At 48.3% G+C, this 25796-nt stretch overlaps 1 protein-coding gene across 3 annotated transcripts in view; it reads left to right on the top strand.

Moving 5' to 3' along the window:
- The window catches only part of TFDP1 (transcription factor Dp-1), a 51149-nt gene that overhangs the window by 13256 nt on the left and 12097 nt on the right, over positions 1-25796 (top strand). For all 3 annotated transcript variants that reach the window (XM_066380495.1, XM_066380494.1, XM_066380496.1), the window contains exons 3-5: positions 10300-10366; positions 21053-21159; positions 24817-24938. In XM_066380495.1, coding sequence (XP_066236592.1) covers positions 10300-10366; positions 21053-21159; positions 24817-24938 — 296 coding nt within the window. The remainder of the gene's footprint in view (positions 1-10299; positions 10367-21052; positions 21160-24816; positions 24939-25796) is intronic.

Raw genomic sequence — 25796 nt, 5'->3', positions numbered from 1 at the left:
TGTCATCCTCTTTTATGATGCCTTGATGTGCCCTTCTTCCAACACACACACACACACACACACACAACACACACACACACGCGCGCGCGCGCGCGTGCTCACAGCTTGGGTAGGAGGGAAGTTACAAAATTAATGTCCTGGGGTTTTGTAACTCTGGAGAGCTTTGAAATCCTATCTGTAGACTTGGGTGTTGCAGACCGCTTCTAGGCCGGATGTGGAGACTACCAGAGGTGCCTTCCTCCCATGGATATAACCCTTCTTAACAACTGTGCTGTGGCTCCTGTGGGAGCTGCACGACCAAATATTACTTTGGGGATGGAAAGGATAAGGAGTCAGTCAGTGTGGGGGAGGGCTTCTTATGACTGGAGGCCCCGACCTGCCATGCTATGATGGTGGCTCTGTCAGCCCCACCTCATAGACCTTTGTTGGTATGAGGTACAGACAGTGTGTGGACCATCGTCCTAGAAATCCTGCCTAATCTGTACTTTTTTTTTTTTTTTTACAGAGAGAGGGACAGACAGACAGAAACGGAGAGAGATGAGAAGCATCAATCATTAGTTTTCTGTTGCAACCTTAGTTGTTCATTGATTGCTTTCCCATATGTGCCTTGACCAGGGGGCTGCATGAGACAGAGTAACCCCTTACTCGAGCCAGCGACCTTGGGTCCAAGCTGGTGAGCTTTACTCAAACCAGATGAGCCCACGCTCAAGCTGGTGACCTCGGGGTCTTGAACCTGGGTCTTCTGCATCCCAGTCCGATGCTCTATCCACTGCGCCATTGCCTGGTCAGGCCTAATCTGTACTTTTGAGCATTCCTTCCCCTTCTTGTCACAGCTATTCATCCCCTGCCATCTGCTCACCTAGACCCCATGCAGCCATCAGACCCGGGGCCCACCAGGCTTGGGAAGCCTTCCCTGAGGGTTGTCATGGAGCACTGATCCTTGTTTGAGCACCTGGCCTGAGGTGATCTGGTCTTTGTTAAAAAGAAAGTTGAGCCTGACCTGTGGTGGCGCAGTGGATCAAGCATTGACCTGGAATACTGAGGGCGCTGATTTGAAACCCTGGGCTTGCCTGGTCATGGCACATATGGGAGTTGATGCTTCCTGCTCCTCCTCCTCCTCTCTTTTTCTCTCCCTCCTCTCTAAAATGAATGAAGTCTTTAAAAAAATTTAAAAAAAAAAAAGGAAGTTGGGTACTTTGTGAAAAGGGATAAAAAGTACTCTGCAATAACTTTTCTAGTAGAGAAGTTGGATTAGTGACTGTTTTTTTTTTTTTTTTTAATTAGCTAGTAAAATAAATATACTAGATGAGCAGAAAATGTTTCCGCTGCTGGTTGTGTTGCTGTCTGAGTGGGGTGAGCCCAAATGCATGCACGCCGTAGGACCGTGCGTGCTCTGGCAACGATTTCTACCTCAGGACACGGGCAGTGACTCCGAGTGGACCTGCGCTGCCTCGTTCTGAGTCCTGGCTCTGCCGCTTCCTGGCAGTGTGACCTCAGGCAGAATCTTCTCCAGGGCTTGGCGACTCACCTATAAAGTGAGGTAACAAGCTTACTTTTCTCTCAGGGAAGCAAAGATGAAAGGACCAAATGCGTCACATGCTTGGCTTCACGCTGGCTACTCTTGGATGGTTTCTAAAGAAGTTTGGGGTTCATCATAGGCCTGGGCCTCTGAAGCATGTTTCTTGGCCATGAATATTTAATCAAATCTGGGGGTAGACCCTACTCCTAATGTGACAGGAGATCAGCTCCTTGTTAGGGCCTGAACTGGGGAGGGAAGTAGACAGGCTGCCAGAGATGAGGTGTGGGGGGCTCCCAGGACACAAAGGGGACACTGCTTCACCACTGAGAACTATGGCCTGTTTGGTCCTGCTCTTGCCTCTTAGTCCTTCTCTTGCCCATCCACCTGCAGCCTGCCTTGGCTAGATTCATAGAAATGCCAGGCGTTACGGGCAGCAGGGACTCGCCCTGGGGCGGGGCCTGCTGGAATGGGTTGGGTGGACAGCGCCTCTGACACTGGGCTTCCTGCCCCTCCAGGGGCTGTGGATAGAGCACAGCCGGTAGGAAGGCAGACGTGGAACAGTTAGGCAGCATGGGCCCTGTAAGAAGGACTCAGTGCAGCCATCTTACTGGTTCGGCCTTTGTCATAAAGAATAAGAAAGAGTGTTCCATTGGGGAGCAACTTCCCGATCATCAGATCCCAGCCTGCTGTTGCGTGTCCCTGTCAGGCCCCGGTGCACAGTCTTTCCGCAGGGCCGCAGGTGAGAGAGCGCCGTCCGTGCTGTACAGAGCTGACGCAGTGCAGCTCTGCCACACAGACGCCGGAAAGCGGGGCATAAGCAGATAGTTAAAAATGGCTTGGAACCCTGTTACGTTTTCTTCCAGGCAGTTTTGCATTTGTGCCTGTTCTAGAATAAATTTAATATTTTTTCTGGCAGAAAAGTGAGAGTTAAGATGATGACTGAAGGACACATGATGGATCAGAAGAGCAGATGCAGAGGCCCCGCCCGCTTCTTTCTAGGAAGGGTTGTAACTGGGGAGTGAGGGACACCAAGTCCACGAGACACGCAGAGCCGCCCATTTCCGCGGGAGCGGGAGGCAGCTCCCACGCTGCCTTTTGGAGCGGGGTGGAGGACGGTGGTTGAAATGATTCAGCATCCGACCGACCTTCAGGTCCAGCTTGGTGGGCAGGAGTTGGGTGGAAATGCTCATTTATACTTCATTCTGAAGAGGGGGGATGGCGGAGGCGGGAGGCCAGAGGAGGCGCTCCTGCAGAGGAGCTGAAGAATCTTAGCATTCCGGAGCCGGAGGAGTCTGGAGAGTTCCAAATCCAACTATAAAAACCTAGAGTTAACCTCGGCCGTCCATCTGAGCCCCAGCTTTGCTGATGGAGAAGAACAGTAGCCCCTGGAACTGTGTGTTCATTGCTGATGTCATGGCCCCTTGGCAGAGAACTCAGGGTCTCAGTGGAATTTCAGACATCCTGTCAGTCTCACCCCCCCCCCTTTCCTGGCACCAAAAACACCCCCTACCACAGGCCCTCCACCCCTAGTCTGTCACACCTGCTCCTCTTCCTTTCCTTTGAATGCTGAAACGTGTAAATTTAACCCCTTCCCCTCCCTTCCTTTACTGGTGGACTTGAGATTTTCTCCTGAGGACATGGGATTCTTGTGGGGGAAGGATTGACATTTGCCTGGTTATTTCTTCTTCATGCTATTGCTTTTCTCCCCAGCTGAGTCAGTCCTGCCTGTGCCTCAGGGCCAGCTCTCTGTGACCTTCCATTTTTCTGTCGCTCTCTGTGTGTGGGCCTCTGGTCCATTGGCTCTTATCACTCTCTAGGTTTCTTTTCCATAGGTGCCCTGGGGGATCCTGACCTCCGACTGATGGCTGTCGGCCTCCACCCTCATCTCTCCCTCAGCATCCTTAGATCTTGTCCTGGCAACTCTGCATCCTTTGTTAGAAAATGACAATAGTCTTCTGCTTTATTTAGTTATAGAAAGACTCAAGTCCTTGCTGAATGTTGTTGATAGGTTCTGCAACTTGAAGTGAAACTGATGTATAAACCAGTGTTACTGTCGGCCAGTTTATATACAGAACAGTTAAGTTCCTACAGCGGCCTCTCACCAATGTTATAACAAAACAACATCGAATGAAATGTCATTATTTGAGGACCTGTTATTTAGAGTTTATTTACAAATTAAAAATCAGAAAACCATAGTCCAGGCTGACTTACATTTTGGTGATTATTTTGGGGGCTAACTCCCTATATGTGTATATTTAAATGTGCACATGTATTATACAGTTTTACATAAGTGAACTCACACACTTTGTCCCCTGCTATTTTATTCCACAGGTTGTCCCGGACTTCTTCATGTTGGTAAATATAAACATAGATAATAATAATAAATAAAAACTTGTGGAACGTTTCAAACTTACACAGGAGTAGAGAGAATGTGATGGTGACCACTTGCATCCTTGTCACCACCTCAGTTCCCAGCCATCTTATTCATTCATTCTTTTATTATTTTTTTATTATTATTTTACAGGGATAGAGAGTCAGAGAGAGGGATAGATAGGGACAGACAGATAGAAACGAAGGGAGATGAGAAGCATCAATCAGTTTTTCGTTGGGACACGTTAGTTGTTCATTGATTGCCCTCTCATATGTGCCTTGACTGACCGCGGGCCTTCAGCAGACCGAGTAACCCCTTGCTTGAGTGATCAACCATGGGTCCAAGCTGGTGAGCTTTTTGCTCAAGCCAGATGAGCCTGCGCTCAAACCGGTGACCTCGGGGTCTCGAACCTGGGTCTTCCGCATCCCAGTGCGACGCTCTATCCACTGCACCACGCCTCGTCAGGCCATTCTTCTCCCTCGGGTGATTAGAAGCCGATTACAAACATGAAGTCATTTCATTAAATATTCTAGTACAGCAGTTCTCAACCTATTGGTCGCCATCGGAAAATACATAATGCATACCAGGTACTTACATTCTGAATCATAACTGTAGCAAAATTACAGTTATGAAGTAGCCACCAAAATTATTTTTTGGTTTGGGGTCACCGCAACATGAGGAACTGTATTGCGGGGTCACGGCATTAGAAAGGTTGAGAACCACTGTTCCAATATGTGTCTCTCAATGATGAGAACTCTTTACACATACCCAAAACAACAACCAGTAATTCATTAGTATTGCCAGATACCTAGTGTTTGAATTTCCCCATTTGTCTCAAAATTTGTAAGCTTTGTATCAATATCTAGCATGGTATTTTGTTCAGAGGTGCCCTCATTTACGTCTTTGATCCCGCGGATGGGCATTTAGGTTGCTGCCAGGACATGCCTTTATGGTGAGCAGAACTGGTAGAAATAGGCTTGTGGGGTTGGCGCTCGTGACGATGTCTTCCGGGTGGTGGTGCTGGCTCAGAGACGTCGACTGTTCGGTCCCCTGTGCCTTCCTCCCTGGCGTAGGAGTACTCTGATCTTGTAAATAAAGTGTAGATGTAAATAAAGATATTTGTTTTGTATTGTTTTTGGCAGGAGCGTTGAGCTGAAGCTCCTATTGGCCATTGCCAGAAACAGCATTTTTAGCTTTATTTTTTCCACTTTATTCTTTTATCCACTTGGAATCTGAAAACATTTTTAAAAATTGATTTTTTTTGTTCCACTTATTTATGCATTTGTTGGTTGATTCTTGTATGCCTTGACTGGGATTGAACCTGCAAGCTTGGTGTATTGGGACGATGCTCTAACCATCTGAGCTACCTGGCCAGGGACAGAATCTATTTTTTTAAGTGATGAACCTTAGCTCTTAACTCAGATCTTTTTGCGTTGTGCTCTCTGTATGGCAAAGAGAAAATCACAGTAGGTGGCTGATGCAGGAAACAGGCTGCACACACACAGAGTTTGGGGGAGAGAGCCGGGTGGTCTCCAGTGCCCTTGTGTCCCTCTCCTCTGTCGGTTCTGTAACAGTTGCCCAACATGTAGCAACCTGGAACTACAACATTGTTACCCCACGGTTGCTGTGGGTCCGGAGTCTGGCTGCAGCTGTGCTGGTCTGCCTGCTCAACGCCCACAGGTGTGAAGCCTGAGGGTCCTGGGAGGAGGGGCTGTGTCTCAGCTCCTTCCCTGGTTGTTGGTAGGGTTTGGTCCATGGAAGGTTGTTGACTGGAGGTTGCGCTCTGTTCCCGGGCACGTGGGCCTTTTCACTGGGTAGTTCACATCAGAGAGAGAGACACGGGGATAGAAAGAGACAGAATGATAGGGAGAGATAGAGAAGCCAACGAGATAGAAGTCTCAGTCTCTTGAGACCTAACCTGGCCTTTGCAGATTCAGTCTCCAGATGGCCCTGACACCAAAAGTGCTGCCTGTGAGGCCCTTCAAGGGGCGAGCCGCTCCTCCCGGCTGCTGGGCCCGCTCAGTCTGGGCTGTGGGGTCCTAGCTGCCGTGGCTTTCTTTCCATGCAAACGTCATGCTCTTACAGGCCCTAGTTCTTACAGTCTAGTGGAAAGAGAGGCAATAGGAAATGAACGAGTAACCTGGATAGTAAATTAGAAAATGCGCAGAGAGGACTAGAGTCGGGAGGCAGCAGGAAGCATGCTCTGTACCTGGAGGAGGGCAGTGAGAACTGGGGCGCCGAGCGGACATTTGGTTCTGATTTATGTGTAACCCTGCTGGTCTCTCACCAGCAGCTGACCTCTCCCCTTCTCCCTGGGACCCGTCCCATGTAAATAACCAGCTCAGACCACCTTCCTTCACCTCTCTGAGCTATGCCCTGCTGTCCAGTACTGAGGCTTCATCTTTTTGACTGCCTTCTAAAAGGGCGTGGTGGGCAGGCAGCCTTGGTCTTAGAGTCTCTGTTTTGCTGCAGATTTTGCACCTTATCCTGTGGTGCAGAAGCAGTCTTGATCAAGGTTTTTTTGGGACAGAGACAGAGTCAGAGAGAGGGACAGATAGGGACAGACAGACAGGAAGGGAGAGAGATGAGAAGCATCAGTTCTTCGTTTTGGCACCTTAGTTGTTCATTGATTGCTCTCTCACATGTGCTTTGATGGGGGGGGGGCTCCAGCAGAGCGAGTGACCCCTTGCTTGAGCCAGTGACGTTGGGCTCAAGCTGGTGAGCCTTGCTCAAACCAGATGAGACTGCGCTCGAGCCAGTGACCTTGGGGTTCAAACCTGGGTCCTCTGCATCCCAGTCCGACACTCTATCCACTGTGCCGCCGCCTGGTCAGGTAGTCAAGTGTGTTTTAAAAAGAGGAAGGGCCTGACCAGCCAGTGGTGCAGTGAATAGGTCATCAGCCTGGGATGCGGAGGTGACCCATGTTCGAGACCCTGAGGTCACCAGCTTGAGCACAGCCTCATCTGGCTTGAGCAAAAAAAAAAAAGCTCACCAGCTTGGACCCAAGGTCGCTGGCTCGAGCAAGGGGTCACTTGGTCTGCTGAAGGCCCGTGGTCAAGGCACATATGAGAAAGCAATCAATGAACAACTACGGTGTCGCAACAAAAAACTGATGATTGATGCTTCTCATCTCTCTCCGTTCCTGTCTGTTTGACCCTATCTATCCCTCTCTCTGACTCTCTGTAAAAAAAAAAAAAAAAGAGGAAGGACGAGGTGGGAAGAAGGAGACCAATGAGGTGATTCATAATGTGGGGGAGAGTCAGTGGCCTGGCCCCCTTCTAGGGCTGTTGTGGATCACAGTGGGTTGTATTTCTAAAGCCTGGACCGTGGTATGCACTAGTAAGGTTTGTTCTAAAGTAAGTAAAATAATTGTACTCGGTTTTTTTTTTTAGTTTTCATCTTCAATTGGTTCAACTTTTCTAGCAGCATTATGAGTTTTGGGAACATGATATACTGTTATTGCTACTATTAACAGGATAGTTTTAGCTAACATAAGAATAATCAACTTATTTTCATTAAATATGAACATAAAAGGCTGAACATAGTTTTTCTAAGAAAAATTAAGGTTAGATAGGGGCAAATGAGTGCCTTAGCTATTAGTTTATATGTAAGTATATTTAGCAGTTTGATGTTTCCTTACATGAAACTGAGCTTGCATCTTAAGTAAAGATTTTATAGGAAAATAAGTCTAGTACAGTACACTTATCTTAAAATTAATTGCAATTTCAGTAATGCCTTTTAAAGAATAAAAAATAGCCTGTGTTTTGATGCTTGCTGTCAAATACCTGCAAGATGATAGCCTCTGGGCTACGAGATGTAAGGAAGAAAACAAGTGGTTAACCGAAATAGTTTTTTCAGCTTGATGTTTGTGGTTGTGTGATAGAAATTTTGTACGAACCATAAACCTGTCAGAGTGACTTCATGTTGGAGAATCCCAAGGAGAGCTACAATGGGATTCATTTTAGTACGTTCTCAATGCTGATAATTGTGTTCCTGAGGGTGTGGTGTGTTACATGGCCGTGGACTGTCCTACTCTCTGAAGAACTAGTGGAGATGAGACAGGTCAGGGACCTTATTCACTCCCCAGACTCTTAAAGCGCCTGGAGTCCTCCGATTCTGAGAGGAGAAGCCCAGCAGGGCAGAGTGCAGTCCAGGCGTGCTGGCTCCGTACCAAGGAGAGTGGTGACTCAGAGCTGAGGTGGCTTGGCCGCTGGATATGGGCCACAGGTGGAGGTATCTTGGTTTGCACCCCTCATAAATCTTGTTTACTCCAGCCCTATCATTGTGGACAGATCTGTGGAGGAGTCACCACTCTGCAGCTGGCCTGGGACCTTCCTGCTTTGAGCACTGGCAGTTCAGCGCCACGGACCTCTCAGAACTTTCTTAGTCCTGGTGGTCACCCTCGTGTGGACATGTGAAAGGTCTGCAGGTCATGCTGTAATTCTTGTAGAAGCTGTGCGGAGGTGGGGCTGGTGCTTCTGTCCCTGGCCTGCAGGTAGCTGTGATGGAGGCTGGCACTTCAATCACACCCAGGGGGACAGCCAGCGAGAGGGTGTCCTGGGAATGAAACAGAGCAGATGTGGAGAGGAGGCAGTCCTCTCTACCGGCGACAGGCCAGGTGTCAGGGCTTAGTGATTGTCTCATGGTGGGCCACACAGTAATCGAATCAATAGCGAGGTTTGTTTTTTTTCAAGAAGGATGACAGTAATTTCTTATTATACCTAGTTGATTCTTGCCACACTTCACCATTGTCAACCAGCGAGGCCTTGATTAGATTTTTCAGTTGTCCTTTGGGGCTTATGCTCCATGAAGGTGGCTGTGTTTTAGAGAAGTGCCACTATGAGAAAGGAGGCTGAAGCCGTGGTTCTGGGTGGGCAATGGGTGACGACGCTGATGACCTTTCCATGAACATCTGGATTAGTTTGTGTGGGTTTGAGTCTGACCAATTTTTCTACTGAATTCCACTCTGTAATGCGTGGTTCTTGTGTGGTGTTCTTAACGGGATGAGGCAGGGCTTTGCCTAGTGATGCTAGTACCACCAAGTCCCCCCTGCACCAGCCACTGTTCATGAGGGGAGCAGTCCCACGGGGAGCCAGGCACTTTTGGGTGGGGTGGAGGCAAAAATGTCTGAGGGTACTGTCTGCTCCCACATGTCGCCCGGAGCAGGCGGAGTGTGTGTCTGGTCTGGGGTGGTCTTCAAGCCCGTAAATGATTTCTGTCACCTTCTCAGAGAGCAGAATTAAAAGGAATGTATTGGTTGCTGGGTTGGGGCTGTGGGGAAGCTTGGAGTCAGGTTTTATTTGGGAAAATCTGTTGTGTTGTATCCTGGGCATTTAAGAGCGCTGTGAACCAGTACTGGAACTAAACCAGTACCGGTTTAGATTAGTTGTATGTGGGAGCTAGTTGACCTGTCCTGCTCTGGTATTTTTCTCTATAAGATCTTTTAACTGCTCAGATATTGAAAAACAATTGTGCTTTGCTATAGCAACCTGCCGCCTGGCTGACCAGATGCCCTTTGTAGTTCATATATTCCCAAGGTTCTCATTCCTTCCAGAAAGGACTTGCAAAATGTTATCACGATCAGGGAACCTAGATAAATTATTTTGGTCATGACCATTTGTCTTTGACAGTTTGCAGTCAGTTATATGACATCAGGAGATTTGAACCAAAGCTGCATGCAGCTGTCAAGGTTTGCTTCAAAACTACCTTCGGTGACTACCTGGTTGATGAAAAGAAGCCGTCTTATTTCGGGGCTCTGACCAGCCCGGAGGTCCTTGCTCTGTTCTCAGGCCGAGTCGCTGGTTTGCTTTCAGGATAGCCAATGGATTTTTACTTCCACTGCAGTGCCGCTTCTGCCAGCCTCGGACATTACCCTTTAAAACACATGTGCCAGTTTAAGAAATAAAAACAGTATTCCATTATCATCTCAAGGGCTAAGCTTTTTAAAAAAATATTTTTAAAGATTTTATTTATTAACTTTACAGAGAGAGGAGGTTGGGGGGGGGGGGAAGAGAGAGTAGATACTTCACTTTAGCTGTTCATTGGTTGCTCGTCATGACCGGGCAAGCTCATGGTTTCAAACTGGCAAACTGGACGTTCCAGGTCGGCGCTCAATCCACTGCGCCACCACAGGCCAGGCTCAAGGGCCAGGTTTAAAGGCTAAAATCTTCAAAGGATCTTTTTTATGCTGACCAAATCAATAACTGACTGGCTAAGGCAGCCCCATGTGGCTCACTGCACCGAGGACCCGGGCGTTTTCCTCCGTGGCTTTCTGTAGTTTGCATATTGGTGACCAGGTTGTCTCTTTCATGTGTTATTTTATACCACCCTCTGACAAGGATGGTGTGTGAACAACTGACTTTGTCACTCTGTTAGCTATTGTATTTATTATGACTGTTGTTTTCTGCAGGCCGGTCTAATAGAAGCCAACGGGGAACTAAAGGTCTTCATAGACCAGAACCTTAGTCCTGGAAAAGGTAAGGGTGCCGACTTTGGGGATGCGAGATTGTTGATAACTGGGTTAAGTTTTGTGTTCGTGAATGTCTCCGGTATGAACGCCCTGTGTTAACTCTGGAAGCCCCACGTGAAGAGCTCTCCCGCCTGGGAGTCCCCCGGTGGGTGAGGGAGGCGTGGCATTCAGAACTCAGTCATACACTCCGTCCGCACGTACTGCATCAGTGGCTGAGTTAATCCATGCTCTGTGCAATAATTTAGGAAATGTAGGAAAGTGTGAAGAAGAAAACACAGGTCGCTTGTATTCCATCCACCTCCTGGCCGGGGGCTGGGGGCCGTGGGTGTGCTTCCCAGGTGCTTGCTGTGTGGCCAGCGACACGGGAGCAGAAGGAAACAAACTCCAATCTAAAGGCTCATGGTGCAGCGCACACCTCAGTGTGTGAGCAAGAGTCTCCACGCCAGTAGGCCGTGTGTGTATTTTTAGTAGTTCTTTGGGTCTCAGCGTTTCTCTGCATTCACTGGAATTCGGGGAGGATCAGTTAGAGCCACTTCTTCCCGGGGTTCCCACAGTTTGCAGTTTCCCACCTAAGAGTGACATGTGATGAACGCCCTTCGAGCGTGCATTTGAGCGTGCTGGCTACCTCCCTAGGTAAAGTCGTAGATGTGGAATTACTGGATCAAAAAGATACGCACCTTTAAAGCATTGATGTGGGATGCTTGGCTGATTGTAAAGCTGCGTTGGTGTGGAGCTTTGATATCAAGTTTGAGCAAGCCCATTTCAGTGCAGCTTGTTGTAATGTTGCTGAGAGAAAAGGCGACGGAGAGCCTGGTTTGTCTTAAGGAGACATTGCTTGCAGGGACGGATGAAGTCCCATGTGCGTGGTTCCAGCTGTCGTATCTACTTTATCTGTGTCAGCCAGGCTGGGTGCCAAGAGGCCTTGTGCAATGTTAGGGCTTAGGTTCTGTTTAAGGTTTACTTAGTTCTGGTTTTTCTCATAATTGTCCTATGTAAGATTAGCTTTTTACTCCAACAGTGAGGCCCTAATAAGTGATCTCTTAATGCCGACTGTAACTCAGGGGCTCTCACTTGGCATTCCTGCTGTGTTCCATCCCCTCCACATCTGTGCGTCCGTGACTGGTAAGTGCTGGGTAGGAACCCAGCCATCCTTGCTCCTTCCCCGGAAGCCAGGTTCCCATGTGGCTGAGCAAGTCTGGCATGTCGCGGGCTGGTGGGCTCACACCCCTTCCCTCTGTTGGACTGGGACTGACCTTCAGGTGCTCATGGAGGCTCCCCTGGCTTTGCAGAGCCTCATGCACATGGCCACGTGCTGGCTGCCTGTGCCCTGGGCCTTCATCCTGTCCAGGGCTCAGCTGAGCTCTCCCTAAGGTGTCCAACTTTTTTACAATGAAAAAGGAGGACAAAAATAAATTGAAGAAAATAATTTCATAAATAAAAGAAACATTTTATTCATTGCAACAATAATAAACTATAATATGGTAAATGCATAATAAAAACATTTGTAATATTTTATATTGTAATTATGCTTACATACCTACTAATTTTTAATAATAATTGTAAGAAAAAAGTACTCATTTAGATACAAATATGTCAAATCACACACAGTGGATCGACACTGCATCGATTGAATGCGGACATTTAAAGATTAGTCTTCCAATATCGAAAAGGAAGACATGTAGGAGGACACTTTTCAAGGGAGGATGGAACTTACAGAAGAGGGACTGTCCTCCCTGAAGGAGGACGACGGGTCACCTTATCTCTCCCTCCTCTTGCTGCAGGCCTCAGGCCCCGGCTAGCTCTTCTGGTTTCTCTGGCCCTGGAACATCATGGTGCGGCTCCTTATCTTCAGATGCCCTTTCCCCCTGCCCACGGAGGGAGAGCCCCCTGGGGGACTCAGTGCTCACACGCTTTCTTATCTGCGTAGGTTGCGGATGCCAATACTTGGCATTCACAGATTGTTTGCATGAAAATTCAGTGTAAGCAAGCCCTGGCATTTTCTATTAATGTGACGAAGCAGAAATAATAATGAAAAAATCCCACAAACGTTGAATTTGGAAATGATGGAAGTCTTTTATTCTGGTGTTGATTTTTGAATTTCTCTCCAAGTAAACTTACTTATGACCACACACTGCCTGTCTCCTTTTCCTTCCTATTGAGTTTTAATTGTGAGCCAAGGAATGGAATTGGGAGAATCAGGAAATAATAGTTCCTTGACTCTACTAAAATATTTTGGTGTGAGCTCTCGGCATCGTTTAGAATACTTTGTGTCCCTCCGGGCAGGGCCTGGCTTCCCTGCAGCCCCCTCGTCTTACCCGCATGCCCCTCAGCTCATTGTCTCAGCCTTGCTCACCCCAGTTGCCTTTGCCGACTGCTCCCGAAAGCCCTGCCATCGGGAGCCCCGGGCCGCGCGCCCAGACCTCGCTCGTCCTCCTGACCGGGCTGGTTTGGGTTGCCCTGTGGATGGTGGACTCCAGAGCTGCCCCTCTGTGGCTCTGCGGGCTTCTCCCTCTGTGTCAGTCGTTCTGCTGGGCCCGGTGAGGCCTCCTAGGCATTCTGGGCTCCTTTCCTGCTCCTGAGGCCCCGTCCCTTCTGCCTCACAGCTGTGTTTTAGGTGTGAGAAGGCACGTGGCGACATCTCCATGACCCGACTCCCACTCTCCCTCTGCTCACATGTTTCACCTGCTTTTCCCAGAGAGCTAGTTTCACACGTGGAGCCGTTTGTCTGTTCACGCTGTTCTGGCTGGTGGGGACCTGGACGTGGAGAGAGCAGGACCGGGCCCTCTGGCCGCTGCCCTGTGCCCTGACCGGCAGGTTTGCTGCAGCAGCTCCCTTTTGCTTCTGGTTCAGGAGGGGTTTTTTTGTTTGTTTTGTTTTTTGTTCAGGAGTTTTAAGGATAGTTTTAAGCAGTGTTGTACTAACTTGAGCTTTTACTTTGGGTTATTTGTTAGTATTTCATTAGCTTGAGGAGCCCCATGAGCAACACACGGGAATGTCATTTTATTTTATTTATTTATTTATTTGTATTTTTCTGAAGTTGGAAACGGGGAGGCAGTCAGTCAGACTCCCACATGTGCCCGACCGGGATCCACCCGGCATGCCCACCAGGGGGCGATGCTCTGCCCATCTTGGGGCGTTGCTCTGTTGCATCCAGAGCCATTCTAGCGCCTGAGGCAGAGGCCATGGAGCCATCCTCAGCGCCCTGGCCAACTTTGCTCCAACGGAGCCTCGGCTGCGGGAGGGGAAGATAGAGACAGAGAGGAAGGAGAGGGGGGAGGGGTGGAGAAGCAGATGGGCGCTTCTCCTGTGTGCCCTGGCCGGGAATCGAACCCGGGACTCCTGCACGCAGGCCGACGCTCTACCACTGAGCCAGCCTGCCAGGGCCGGAATGTCATTTGATTCAGTGGTTGCTATGGGCACTTTCTTAGGGGCAGTTGGCAAAGGCCCAGATGCTCCCACGCCGCTCGTCTGGGAGCCCAGGGCAGTGGTCCACAGCATGTGTGGTGAGTTGGTCTTTCTGGAGTGACTGGGAAGGAGCAGGAGCTGGTTCTCACTGTGGAGGGTCAGGTAGTAAGGATGGGCTGGCCCCGAGGAGGAAACCGTGGCCCAGGCCAGGATAGAGGCGTCCAAGGGCAGCACTGGCCTCGCTGTCTGCCGTGCGCTCCATCCCTGTGGGGCTAGTTCACCATGCCCTCAGGCCCACCTGCTGGGGATTCAGGAGCAGGCCAGCACCCGAGTGTTGCCACTTCCTGGGCTGAGAACCCGTGACATCCCGAGACGAGGCCAGAGCCAGCGTCCAGTTCCCTCCCCGTCTGCTCCTGCTGGAGTTCTGGCGTAGACTCGCCTCCGTGCCCCTGTGTCCTGCTGCACCCTGCTGCGGGCCCCGCCCCTCTCTCCCCACTGGGGTTCTCGTCCTGGCTCTGCTTCCGGTCTCTGCTCCCTGCACCGTCCTGCTCCTGGCTACCTATATCGCTCTTTTTTTTTTTTTGGTCTGCTGTGTCTCCGGACCCCTGTGTCAGCCAGAGTTCTCCAGAAGGCAGAGCTGGTGGGAAGCATGCCACGTGTATGAAAGAGGTTTGTTTCAAGAGGACACCTGTGTGATGTGGGGCTGGCAGGTCTGAGATTTGCTGGGCAGGCGGCAGGCTAGAAATAGGCAGGAGCTGCCGTCAGGCAGAATTCCTTCTCAGGGGAAACTCAGGTTTTGCTGTCCAGCCTTCAGCTGGTTAGATGGTTTGTCTGGGTGTTTTCCTTTACTGTAAGTCTGTGACTGTCGGTGTTCCCCATATCCACAAAGACCTTCCAGAGGAGCCCCGCGGATGGTGTTCGATCGGATAACTGGGGAATAGTAAACGCCGTGGCAAACTAACAGATAAGTTGACCATCACAGTCTTTGAGACTCAGAAAGCTTTATTTCCTCAGAAGAAATGCACTGAGCTCACAGCCTTTGTACCCACAGGCCCTGAAGGCAAGAGCCCCGGTGCAGAGGTTTGGACAGTAAATCCTGTGTGCAGTTTTAGTTGTGACGGCCTCCTGGGTTGCTTGTGATTGTTGGCTCATGGCTGTAACACTGTTCGAGATTTTGCACACACATTTGTTTCCGAGCTTTGGGCAAACGCTGAGGAGTGGAAACTAGTCACGTGTCGAATACGAATGGCTGTACCATTTTGCACCCAGTCCTTCCCCAGCCGTACTGACGTTCGGTGTTGTCGGTGATCTCGACTTCGCGTGTCCTGGTCAGTCTCTCCTCTCACTCCCTTCCTTCCTGTGGCCTCCCACTGCTGGAATGCGTCTGTCGAGGGTGCTGTGCCTGTCACTGAAGGCCCTGCCCCAACCTGCACCTCAGCTGTCTGAGCTCCTGGCCTGGCCGGTCTTCTCACCTTTGTTTCTCAGGGTTTTTCCTTGGGTCTTTTTTCCAGCCAAGTGGCAGTGGGGCTCAGCCAGCCTTCCCCTACCACCCAGGTGCCCGCACACCCTTCCTGACAGCCTGCTCCCTGCCCATCCCCTGCACAGACCTGACCTTGGATCCTAGCTCAACTGTGCCCTTTTTTCTGTCCTCTCTCTATGAATCCGTCTGCACTTCCTCATGCTTCCTGCCTTTTCAAATTGAAAGGTTTTTATTATACAAATAATACATGCTCACTGATAAAAACACCATCTCTACCTGAGAGTACACTTTAAAAATGTTTTTTAAATTATTTTTTCCCCTTCTTTTCCAAGTGAGAGAAGGGGAGATAGAAAGACAGACTCCCGCATGTGCCCCCACCAGGGTCCACCTGGCAGCCACCTTCTGGAGCTGATGCTCTGCCCATCTGGAGCCATGCTTGCAACTGAGCTATTTTCAGCACCTGAGGCGGAGACTCCATGGAACCATCCTCAGTGCCTGGGGCTGATGCACTCAAATCAATTGAGCCATGGGTATGGGAGGAGAAGAGAGAGAGAGAGCAGGGGAGAGAGAAGGGTGGAGAAGCAGATGATTGCTCCTCCTGTGTGCCCTGACTGGGAATCAAACCCAGGACTTCCACACTCTAGGCTGATGCTCCACCACTGAGCCAACTAGCCAGGGCCAAGGGTACACTTTTCTGCCCCCGTGTCCATGCATGTAATGCTTTGAGACGTGGTAATCTTCTCCGTGCTATTGTGTAACTTCAGTTTTTTGTAGCTGGGACATTCTTGTCAGTTTCTAATGCCATCTTTTGTAACCTGGCACCTTTTTGATGGGGAGCTGTAATACCTGTTGATTAACTACTGACATAAACCTGTCTTTTTCCTGAAGAGCTCTAAGGCTCCTGGAGGCAGGGCCTGTCTCCACATGCTCTGGCTTTAACCGGGAACATTGCTTCCTGCATTGTCCTCTCGCACTGGTGAGAGGGCATTCTCCTGTGATGCGTGTCATTTTCCCTCTGTTTTAATATTGTCTCTCAGCTTTACAGGTCTGAGATGGGAAAATGAAAATTTAGTGGTGATGTGTGGCTGAAAGCTGTTACTTTGTAATATTTGAGATGTAACCATACCCTCCCAAATGCACACACACAGCGGATAAGTCCAAACTGCGCCCGCACACACGGTGGGTAAATTAGACTGGCCTTTCCACAGTGGTGAGGAGGGGAGCCCAGTTGCAGGAGGAAGTGGTGGAATGTCAGTTCGTCCCCTCAGACGGCTGCCCTCATGGGGAACATGGTGCGGAGGCATCAGCTTGTTCTCTCTCCTTTTCCTCTATTTTAACCCAAAGGACATTTAAAGCATGGTACTGACACAGAAACCTTGCTCCTGGGCATGAGGTGATGACTGTTGTTCAGTTAGATGCTGAGCAAAGAGCAGAGGGGCTGCTGCACAGCCAAGTGGTGTGGAAGTCACCTGGGATGCAGGTTCTGGGCTGAGCCAGCTGATACGGCCATAGGGCAGCCCTCGGACCGGGGCACAGCCCAGCTGGGACCCACGCAGGAGCTCCCTGCAGAGCCAGTTTCTCCCCAGTGTACGTGGCTGGCTGATGAGCAGCCTGTCTGCAGGCCGGGTGTGGCTGCGGTGGTAGCCCAGGAAGGAAGTGCCTGGGTGCTTGCGAGCTGAGGAGAAAGCTGTCTGGCTACTCCAGTGCCCACTGACGCCCCTTGTGGGCAGCATCTGGGTAGCACCTGCCCTCATTCGTGCCAGCCCGTGAAGGTGCAGCAGTCCAGGTGGCCATGTTCTAGGGACCCTTTTGGCAATATCAATAAACAAAATATTTGTAGTATGGTGGGCAAAACAGTAACTCTTAAAACATTAGGTTTTGAAAACTTTAAAATGTTTGGTTAAAATTATTTTCAAGGAAACACTAAACTTTATGCTTTTATAATTTTTTTTTTTAATGAGAGGAGGAGAGATAGAGAGACAGACTCCTGCATGCGCCCCAATCAGGATCCACCTGGCAACCCTCATCTGGGGCCAATGCTCGATTCAAACAAGCCGCTGGCTACAAGACGGGGAGAGGGAGGGAAGGAGAGGCAGGTGGTTGCTTCTCATGTGTGCCCTGACTAGAGTCTGAACCCACGATGTCCCCATGCTGGGCTGATGCTCTATCCACAGAGCCAACCAGCCAGGGCCATATGCTTTCATAATTTAAGCTATTTTAATAGAATATGATTATTAATTATGGAAATATGCTTATATAACTTGAGAATTCTTTTCCTTTTACTGGTTATAGCAGTTCAGACTACGTATATTTTTAACTCATTTTCTTGCCAAGAAAGGAATTCTCCATTTTATAACTTTATATTTGAAAATATTTTGTTATAGAGTTCCTTTAAAAAAAAAAAGGCTGTATCATTTTACAGTTGAAACAATATTATTTCTAGTGAGTAGATTCCCAGGCTGTGTTATAATTTAACCCATCTTGTAACTGAAATGTTAGTTTCCCCCCTTCCAATAAACAGATTGTGTATGGCAATCTATCAGAAAAATGTGTTAAACATTTTAATTTTTATGGCTAGATGAAATAAAAAATGAAATACCATTTCATTCTTGAGATTGACAAAAAGTAACAACTTTTACTTTGTCAGCAGTTGCCAAAAATCTGGGAGAGGAACCGTGGCTGCTGGGGTGTGTGTGTGGGTGTGATTGCAAGGACGTATTTGGGGCGCGTGTTTGGGTGTCTGCATGTATGCATGTGTGTGTGCATGCAGAACAGCCACGTGGAGGTCCTGTGATGATCTTGTAACACAGAAAGAAGGTCATCTGGTGCCTAGGTTCTCTTTGGTGCATCTGCATAAGAGAAAACACCTGGGAGAGACTCATGCTCAGCACTGGGAGGCTTCCAACGTAACTGCAGCGTTCTGGGAGTGACACACTGAAAGCATTTTCGTATAACATCTATGTATTAATACCGTAATGGAATAGCATTGCAGCACTGAGGAAATCACGTAGATCTCTCTATGGATAAGTCTCAAAAACAGTGTAAACAAGGTTGCAGAATTCATTGAATATATATCATTTTAAACATGTTAAAGGTCCACACAGATAATACATTCTTGTATTCCTGCATGGAAAGTGTGAAAAATGAAGTGAATGCATCCATCCCGCAGTGATGTTTGCAGGCAGGGCCTATTCGGGGAGCAGGTGGGACTGGTCTGGGGCTGTAAGGTTAACTCTACTGCTCAAGTGTCTTTAGAAAATATAATAAAATGATAATACAGTGTGTCCGTAAAGTCATGGTGCACTTTTGACCGGTCACAGGAAAGCAACAAAAGATGATAGAAATGTGAAATCTGCACCAAATAAAAGGAAAACTCTCCCAGTTTTATACCTATTCAGTGCAGTTCGATGTGGGCTCACGCACAGATTTTTTAGGGCTCCTTAGGTAGCTATCCCGTATAGCCTCTACAGACTCGTCACTGACTGATGGCCTACCAGAACGGGGTTTCTCCACCAAACTGCCGGTTTTCTTCAACTGCTTATCCCACCGAGTAATGTTATTTCTATGTGGTGGCGCTTTGTTAAAAACGCGCCGATATTCATGTTGCACTTTGATCATGGATCGAATTTAGTGAGCCACAGAACACACTGAACTTTCCTCTATACCGTCCACATGTCAACTGGCATGGCCGTGGGCTGCTCCGCTGTATACACAGTGTTACATCATCATCTGCGCATACGCACATGCTGCCACATCATCCTACAGAAACTGGGAGGGTTTTCCTTTTATTTGGTGCAGATTTCACATTTCTATCATCTTTTGTTGCTTTTCTGTGACCGGTCAAAAGTGCACCATAACTTTACGGAACGCTGTAGTTCGTTCTAGGCACACTGGAGTAAAACTGTGCAAAAATGATTCTTTAATATTTGAAGAGTTTCTCACTCATTAAAAACACAAGGAAGAAACCCTGGTGGGAACGACAGATAGAAGAAAGGGGTCCTGGCCCCAATCTACTTCTGCCTCCGAGCTCGGCCATTGCCCCGAAACCCCCAGAGTATCCTCATTTCCCAGCTGGGGCAGAAAGTGGGAGTCCAAGATTGGGGCTCTGAGCATGTTATTTTATAGAAAGAAAGACAAAGCTGTGTTTCTGGGTAGTTTGTGTTATCTTGTGTGGTGGGCAGGTGTTGTGGCTCGACCCGCAGGTCTAGCCATAGACGATGACCTCCTGGTTGTATCCGTTGATGTGTTGACTTCTAAAAATGTGATGTACAAAATAAGCTTTAGTATATGATGTCATAAGAACTGCCTGAACTGCTGATGTTGACAGTGACTCTGTAGGCTTCTGAGCTTGAAGAAGATCTGTTTCTTTCTTCAAATTCATTGAAAATTAGATAATCATTTGTAAATTTAAATAACCAGCATAACCTTTTTAAATGAATTAATTTAGTATTCCTGAAAACTTATTAATTACATTCTACATGTAAATCTGAAAAGGAATATATTAATGCATATTTTTTATGTTTATTTTATTGATTTTAGAGAGGAAGGGTGGGGGGAGACAGGTACATCACTCTGTTCCTATGTGTGCCCTGACCAGGGATCAGCCAGGAACCTCTGCTTTTCTGGACAGTGCTCTAACCAACCAAGCTGTCTGGTCAGGGCTGTATTATGTATATTTTAAATATCCGTAAAACTTTATTTTTGTCTTTTGAAATATCTTTAACATCTCTAGAACAATTCTCAAAATATCATACTTGCTTTAGGATAGACAGGGTAGGGCAAAAGTAGCTTTATAGTTTTTTATGTGGAAAATAATACAATAATTGGTAAGTAATAATACAAGAATAAACTGTGTTTTGTGTATTCACAACTGTAAGCCTACTTTTGCCCCACGCTGGAGATCTCTTATTTTTAGAAGAAAATAAAAAACTCAAAGCAGATAAACTTCTTTACAGAAAATTATTTAAATATCTGTTGCTGTTGATTAAATATTCATATTGAACCACTTGAATTGAAGGATGAATAGCTGTCTTGGTCAGTTTAGGTTATTAAAGAGAACTTAACTGTGTTCATATGTAGCAGCAAAATTCATTGGTTATTGAATTTTGAAGAAGTCTGTTTGAAATGCACGGGCTGGAAAGGTTATAAAGTGGAACTTGAGACCAGGCTGAATTGAAGGTGATGCCGTAGTGGGGGTTGGGAGGTCATCGTGACGCTGAACCGGGTGGAAATGAAGGAAAATGGCATCCCCGTGTTAGCCCTGTTTGCGGCCTGGCCAGGGACCAGTTCCAAACCCGCAGAGGACAGGAACCCTGGCTTCCGGCTCTCCATCACCAGTCTGCTGTAGCGAAACCAGGAGGGTGTAGTGGCGTGACCAGAACAGGGGTGGCTCCTTTCCTCATGTGGGAAGGGCCTGGAAATCAGCATAGTTCTCACTTGGGTATTCTCTAATTGTCATAGAATGATAGCCTTTTAAGAGTTATTATTACCTCTAGAACCCAGAGTCCCACCAGAACATTATATAGATGGGCAGACAGGGGTTTGGGGCAGGTTGGTGGTAACACCGGGGGGCTCCTGAACCCCCAACCCCAGAGTGGGGCTAATTGTACGGGAGAACACGCAGTTGTGTCCACGCCTCCCCCTTAAATCGAGAATGAGGCTTAGTCAAGGTGTGTATTATTGACCCTAAATAAATCTAAAACGGTCAAGTGAGGCAAGTGAGACTTTCTAATTAGAAGCATCATTGTCCTGAAACTCACTCTCGGCCTTAATTCAGCAAAGAACTAACCTCGTTTCCTTGCATTGCAGGTGTTGTGTCCTTAGTAGCCGTTCACCCCTCCACAATAAACACACTTGGGAAGCAGCTCTTGCCAAAAACGTTTGGACAGTCCAATGTCAACATTGCACAGCAAGTGGTAAGGGGCCCTGGGCAGGGCGGGCTGACGGCTTCGGGAAAGCGACCCTTAGTTCCAGCTCGGAGTTTGGGGGGTGAGGTCTGCGTTCGCAGTCTCCTGTTGAATGCTCCCAGGGCTGGCCGGTCGCCGTCCTCAGAGGTTTCAGGAGTGTTGTGGCTAAAGTGCAGGTGGTCTCCCACCGCGTCTGTGTTCTGCCGCGGGCTGGACCTCCCCCTCTGTGCGGGTGGATGGCGGGGCTCAGCTCAGGCCGAGCGCTTCCCCTGTCGCTGTGGGTTCCCTGCCAGGCCCGAGTCTGGCTGACGGGTTTCCCAGGTGTGACATGAAGAGCTCAGGCAGAGCGGCCTGGAGTCGTGTGGGGATGGCTGCATCCCGGCTTGGGCACTACTTAGGGTGGACGTTACCTGCCGGGGAAGGGAGGGAGGTGTCCGTGCACCGGTCCTGTGGGGCTAGGGCTCTGCAGGCTGTCAGGGTCCTCTGACAAGTGAGTCCTTGCCCGTGCCGGAACTACAGGAGGGGCCCGAGGTAGGCCTGTGCTCCTGGGACTGAGTGGTGCCCACCAGTGGGGTCTAGCAGACCTCTTCCTGTCGTGACCCTGGTTAGGCAGACGTCATTCCTACTCCTGGGCCATGCGCCCCCATGAGAAGGGAAGGGCATTACCACCTCCCTAAACTTGTTCACATCTCAGGCCCTGTTTCCAGGTGACCACCTGTGGCAGGTATATCATTGCTTCTTGTACTTAGCCTCTCTCAGTTAAATGTGGTCACGTTTGCTTAGCGGAATAGCTGTGATCTTTTTCAAAGAAATAGTATGTAGATCACATTTGGGGCATTATAGTTTTTTAATAAATTTTTTTTTGACATAAGCTAAATATCACTTTTATATCATAATTTATAATTCATATTATAGGTACTATGTATTACAGCGAAATTTAGCTTGGGAATGCCTCATTAATTATAGGAACAGTTCGATTTTTATTTCAACTGTAAATATTTGGAAAAAAAATTATGGGGAGATTTTCTCTCAGTGCATATTAAACTTTGTCAGTCTGGGAGTTAAATCACTGATTTGAATCCAGCCGTTTTGGGTGGAGCTAGTAATGGTAATTCATCCTTTGCAAAATCCCAGTACTAGAAATGAAAGCTTATACATTGCAAATGTCTCTTAAAATTTTATATACCAAAGGATTAAAAATAAGAGGGCTAGCTGATTTCTGACATGAGAGGTGAGGCTTCATCTTCACGGGAGTGATAATGTAACCCGGGGCTTGTTAAGTCTTCCCACTTCATCTAATCTGCACCGGGCATTGGGCTCCCAGCCCAGACAGAGCTGTTCCCCACAGGGCAAAGTTCTCAGGTAAAATAGTGAGAACAAGAAAGCAGAGATAGAAAGCCCACAGGTGTTGGTGGCCTGCACCCCTCCCGGAGGGCGTGGGTGATGGCCAGCGGGCACAAGAAGCCCTCCTTGCTGACCTGTGCTGTCATCTAGGCAGGCTGTTCTCCCAGTGAGCAGTTATTGAGCACTTGCTGCATGCCTGGTGCTCCGGCTTCCTGTTCGCATTGCAGAACAGTTGAGCTAAGGAGGGGGCGCAGCTTCGGGAGAGGATGATAGAGAGGGCATCTGTCTCAGGGCCCAGACCGAGGGTCCAGTGGGGCACTGATCCTGAAGTTAGGTAGCCCTGTTCCGAGTGCAGCATGTGAGGCCGGCAGGGCAAACGCCCTGCGTGACGGGTCTCTGTGTTTCCCGCACTGTGGACCACGAACCTTAGCAGGTGTGCATTCTCCGCTGTGACCCAGCGCCCGTAAATGGTAAATGCATGCACTTGTCTGACAGAAACGACAGTTTAACGAGGCATCCGTCCTCTGGGAGATTTGTTCTCTTTTCTCTCCTGTTTCATTTTTCCAGAAAAGTCTCTGTTTTGATTTCAAGGCTTTTGAATGAGGGTGATCTACAGTTTGAAAAACACTGTAATGAAACTCTTATCATTGGAAATATGAATTAAAAGAATGTAATTCAGTTTAGCTATTTTTCTTTTTGTGGTTAGTGGATCATTAACATTGACGGGTGACCTGGGCTTAGGGATAATTTACAAAGTGCCGGGTCAGCTGTCCCAGGGCCACGGCAGATAGCACACTTATCCTGCTAAGAAGGGGACTAGAGGGAGCCTGCTTAAAATAGCCAGGTGGTAGCTAAGGGCACAGTCTGCCCTCTGCCCTCGGGTGAGGCTGCCCTAGTGTTCGGGTGCCTGATATTAACACGTTCAACGACATTAGCTCACTGAGGCACTTGACTGTGTAGTAACTGAGAAATAATGTTTCTGAATAATTTCCTGGGTCTTTCTATCAGTTTAGATAGAGTCACACAACAATATCTTTGAAAATTTGAAATTTTCTTTTACTTTTTACCAAGCTGTACTCTACTTTCAGCATTATATTAGCTTCAGGTGCACAATGTAATAATTCAATATTCCTATTATACACTGCATAATGATTACCACAAGTCTAGTTAAAATCCGTCACCATACATAGTTACAGAATTTTTATTCTTGTGGTGAGAACTTTTAACATCTACTGTTAGCAACTTTTAAATATGCAATACAGCATTACTAACTATGGTTAGTGTACTTTACATCCCCAGGACTTATTTTATAACGGGAAGTTTGTATCTTGTAACCCCTTTGCCTGTTTTGCCCACCTCCTACCTCTGAGCTTGTGTGTTTTATTGACTTTCGGATTCCATATATAAGTGAGATCATACAGTATTTGCCAGCAAAGTTGGAATTTTACTTGGCTGTACAAGTCAATGTCTGTGTGTCCCCCATGTTAATATTTGAATATGAATTGATGGGACCAAAGTTCTAAGTGCTTGTTGTCAAAAGGCAAAGCAGGGTGTCCCTTCCTTTGGTGAGGAGATGGGTCCCGGGGGCTCAGACAGCCAGCGAGGGCCAGGTCGGCCCCGCCCCTCCAAGGACTGTGCTTGTCCGGGCTGTACTGTGGGAGCGGGGCCTCTTGCCCTTGTTTCCAGTGATAATTGCTTCCCTTCCCCACCCTGTGCTGTTTGGGGCTCCCGGGGGCCTGCACAAAAACCACCATCGGGATGGGATTTGCACGCTGACAAGCTGATGGGGGCACCAGAGTCTCGCCTTGTGTTCCTTTTGTTCTGAAAGCCATTTTCTGTTTGTCTTTTGGCCTCATTTTAGTACCACTGAAGGATAGATTTTTATCCTTATCCAAATTGTTAAAAGGGAAGTAAAAGGGTGAGAGTTACGTGCTAAGTTCCCCCACAGAATTCTGTGATCTGGGGCACAGGATGTATATGCCCCACCATTAAATGTCACTGCACTGAGGCTGATGTGCCCCGGACGTGCGCGCTGTTCTGTCGGGCTTGTTTGCGCTGTCTGACGTTTCCTGCTGCTTCTGTGTAACTGGAGAAGATGGAGGTTGATGGAGGGAAATAAAGACCCATTCAGAATAGGTGTGGTCATATATCTTCCATAGTTTGAGAGGTCAGCTGCTGGGTTACTCACATTGTCATCGTTCTTTCTGATATTTGTGGTTAATACAATTCAACGGTGGCTGTAGATAACGAGAAATGATAAAATGGCAAGGTCATATGCGGGAGATTTCTGATTGTGTTCTGAATTGTCTTTTTTGACTGTAGGTAATTGGTACGCCTCAGAGACCGGCAGCGCCAAACACTATCGTGGTAGGAAGCCCACACACCCCTAACACTCACTTTGTCTCACAGAACCAGCCTTCAGACCCCTCACCTTGGTCTGCCGGGTGAGCACATTGCCTAGAATTGTAACCCCCTAGCTCTCTGTGGCCACAGGGGCTGATTGTTACAATAGAGGATTGGAAACGTCCAATGCGTGGCCCAAAGAGATGTGTAGTCAAGGCATGCTTTTCCTCGTAAAGGAGGTCAGGCTGTGGGAGAGCTGCTCCCCCCCCCGTAGTTCTGGAGAGATGGCTACACTGTAATGGGCAGGAGAACTGCCCCCCTCTAGTTTTGGGGTGATGGTTATACTGTAAAGGGTGGGAGAACTGCCCCCCTGTAGTTTTGGGGTGATGGTTATACTGTAAAGGGCAGGAGAACTGCCCCCCGTAGTTTTGGGGTGATGGTTATACTGTAAAGGGTGGGAGAGCTGCTCCCCTGTAGTTTTGGGGTGATGGTTATACTGTAAAGGGTGGGAGAGCTGCTCCCCTGTAGTTTTGGGGTGATGGTTATACTGTAAAGGGTGGGAGAGCTGCTCCCCTGTAGTTTTGGGGTGATGGTTATACTGTAAAGGGTGGGAGAGCTGCTCCCCTGTAGTTTTGGGGTGATGGTTATACTGTCAAGGGCGGGAGAGCTGCCTCCTGTAGTTGGGACGATGCTCTGCTCCACTGTAAGGTGTGGTCAGCTCTCGGCGGAAGAAGAGGAGTGGTAGTTTTGACACTTTTCATTGTCTGCACCGGAAAGGAGCTGTCAGGGGCAGTGTGTACAGGGACGGCTCTCACGGCAGCTTCACCTGCTGCAGCTCACTGTAACTGGGCCCTGGCGTGGTGGTGCTCCCAGTGGACGGCCCCACCGCACTGCCACTTGGATTCTTTCTTCCAGTAAAGCAAATCGATTTGAAATGATTTTACTTGAAGGTCAGTTGT

The sequence above is a fragment of the Saccopteryx leptura genome, chromosome 4 (assembly GCF_036850995.1).
Source record: "Saccopteryx leptura isolate mSacLep1 chromosome 4, mSacLep1_pri_phased_curated, whole genome shotgun sequence".
In the NCBI taxonomy this organism is placed as follows: domain Eukaryota; kingdom Metazoa; phylum Chordata; class Mammalia; order Chiroptera; family Emballonuridae; genus Saccopteryx; species Saccopteryx leptura.
This window is presented reverse-complemented; position numbering and strand designations above follow the sequence as displayed.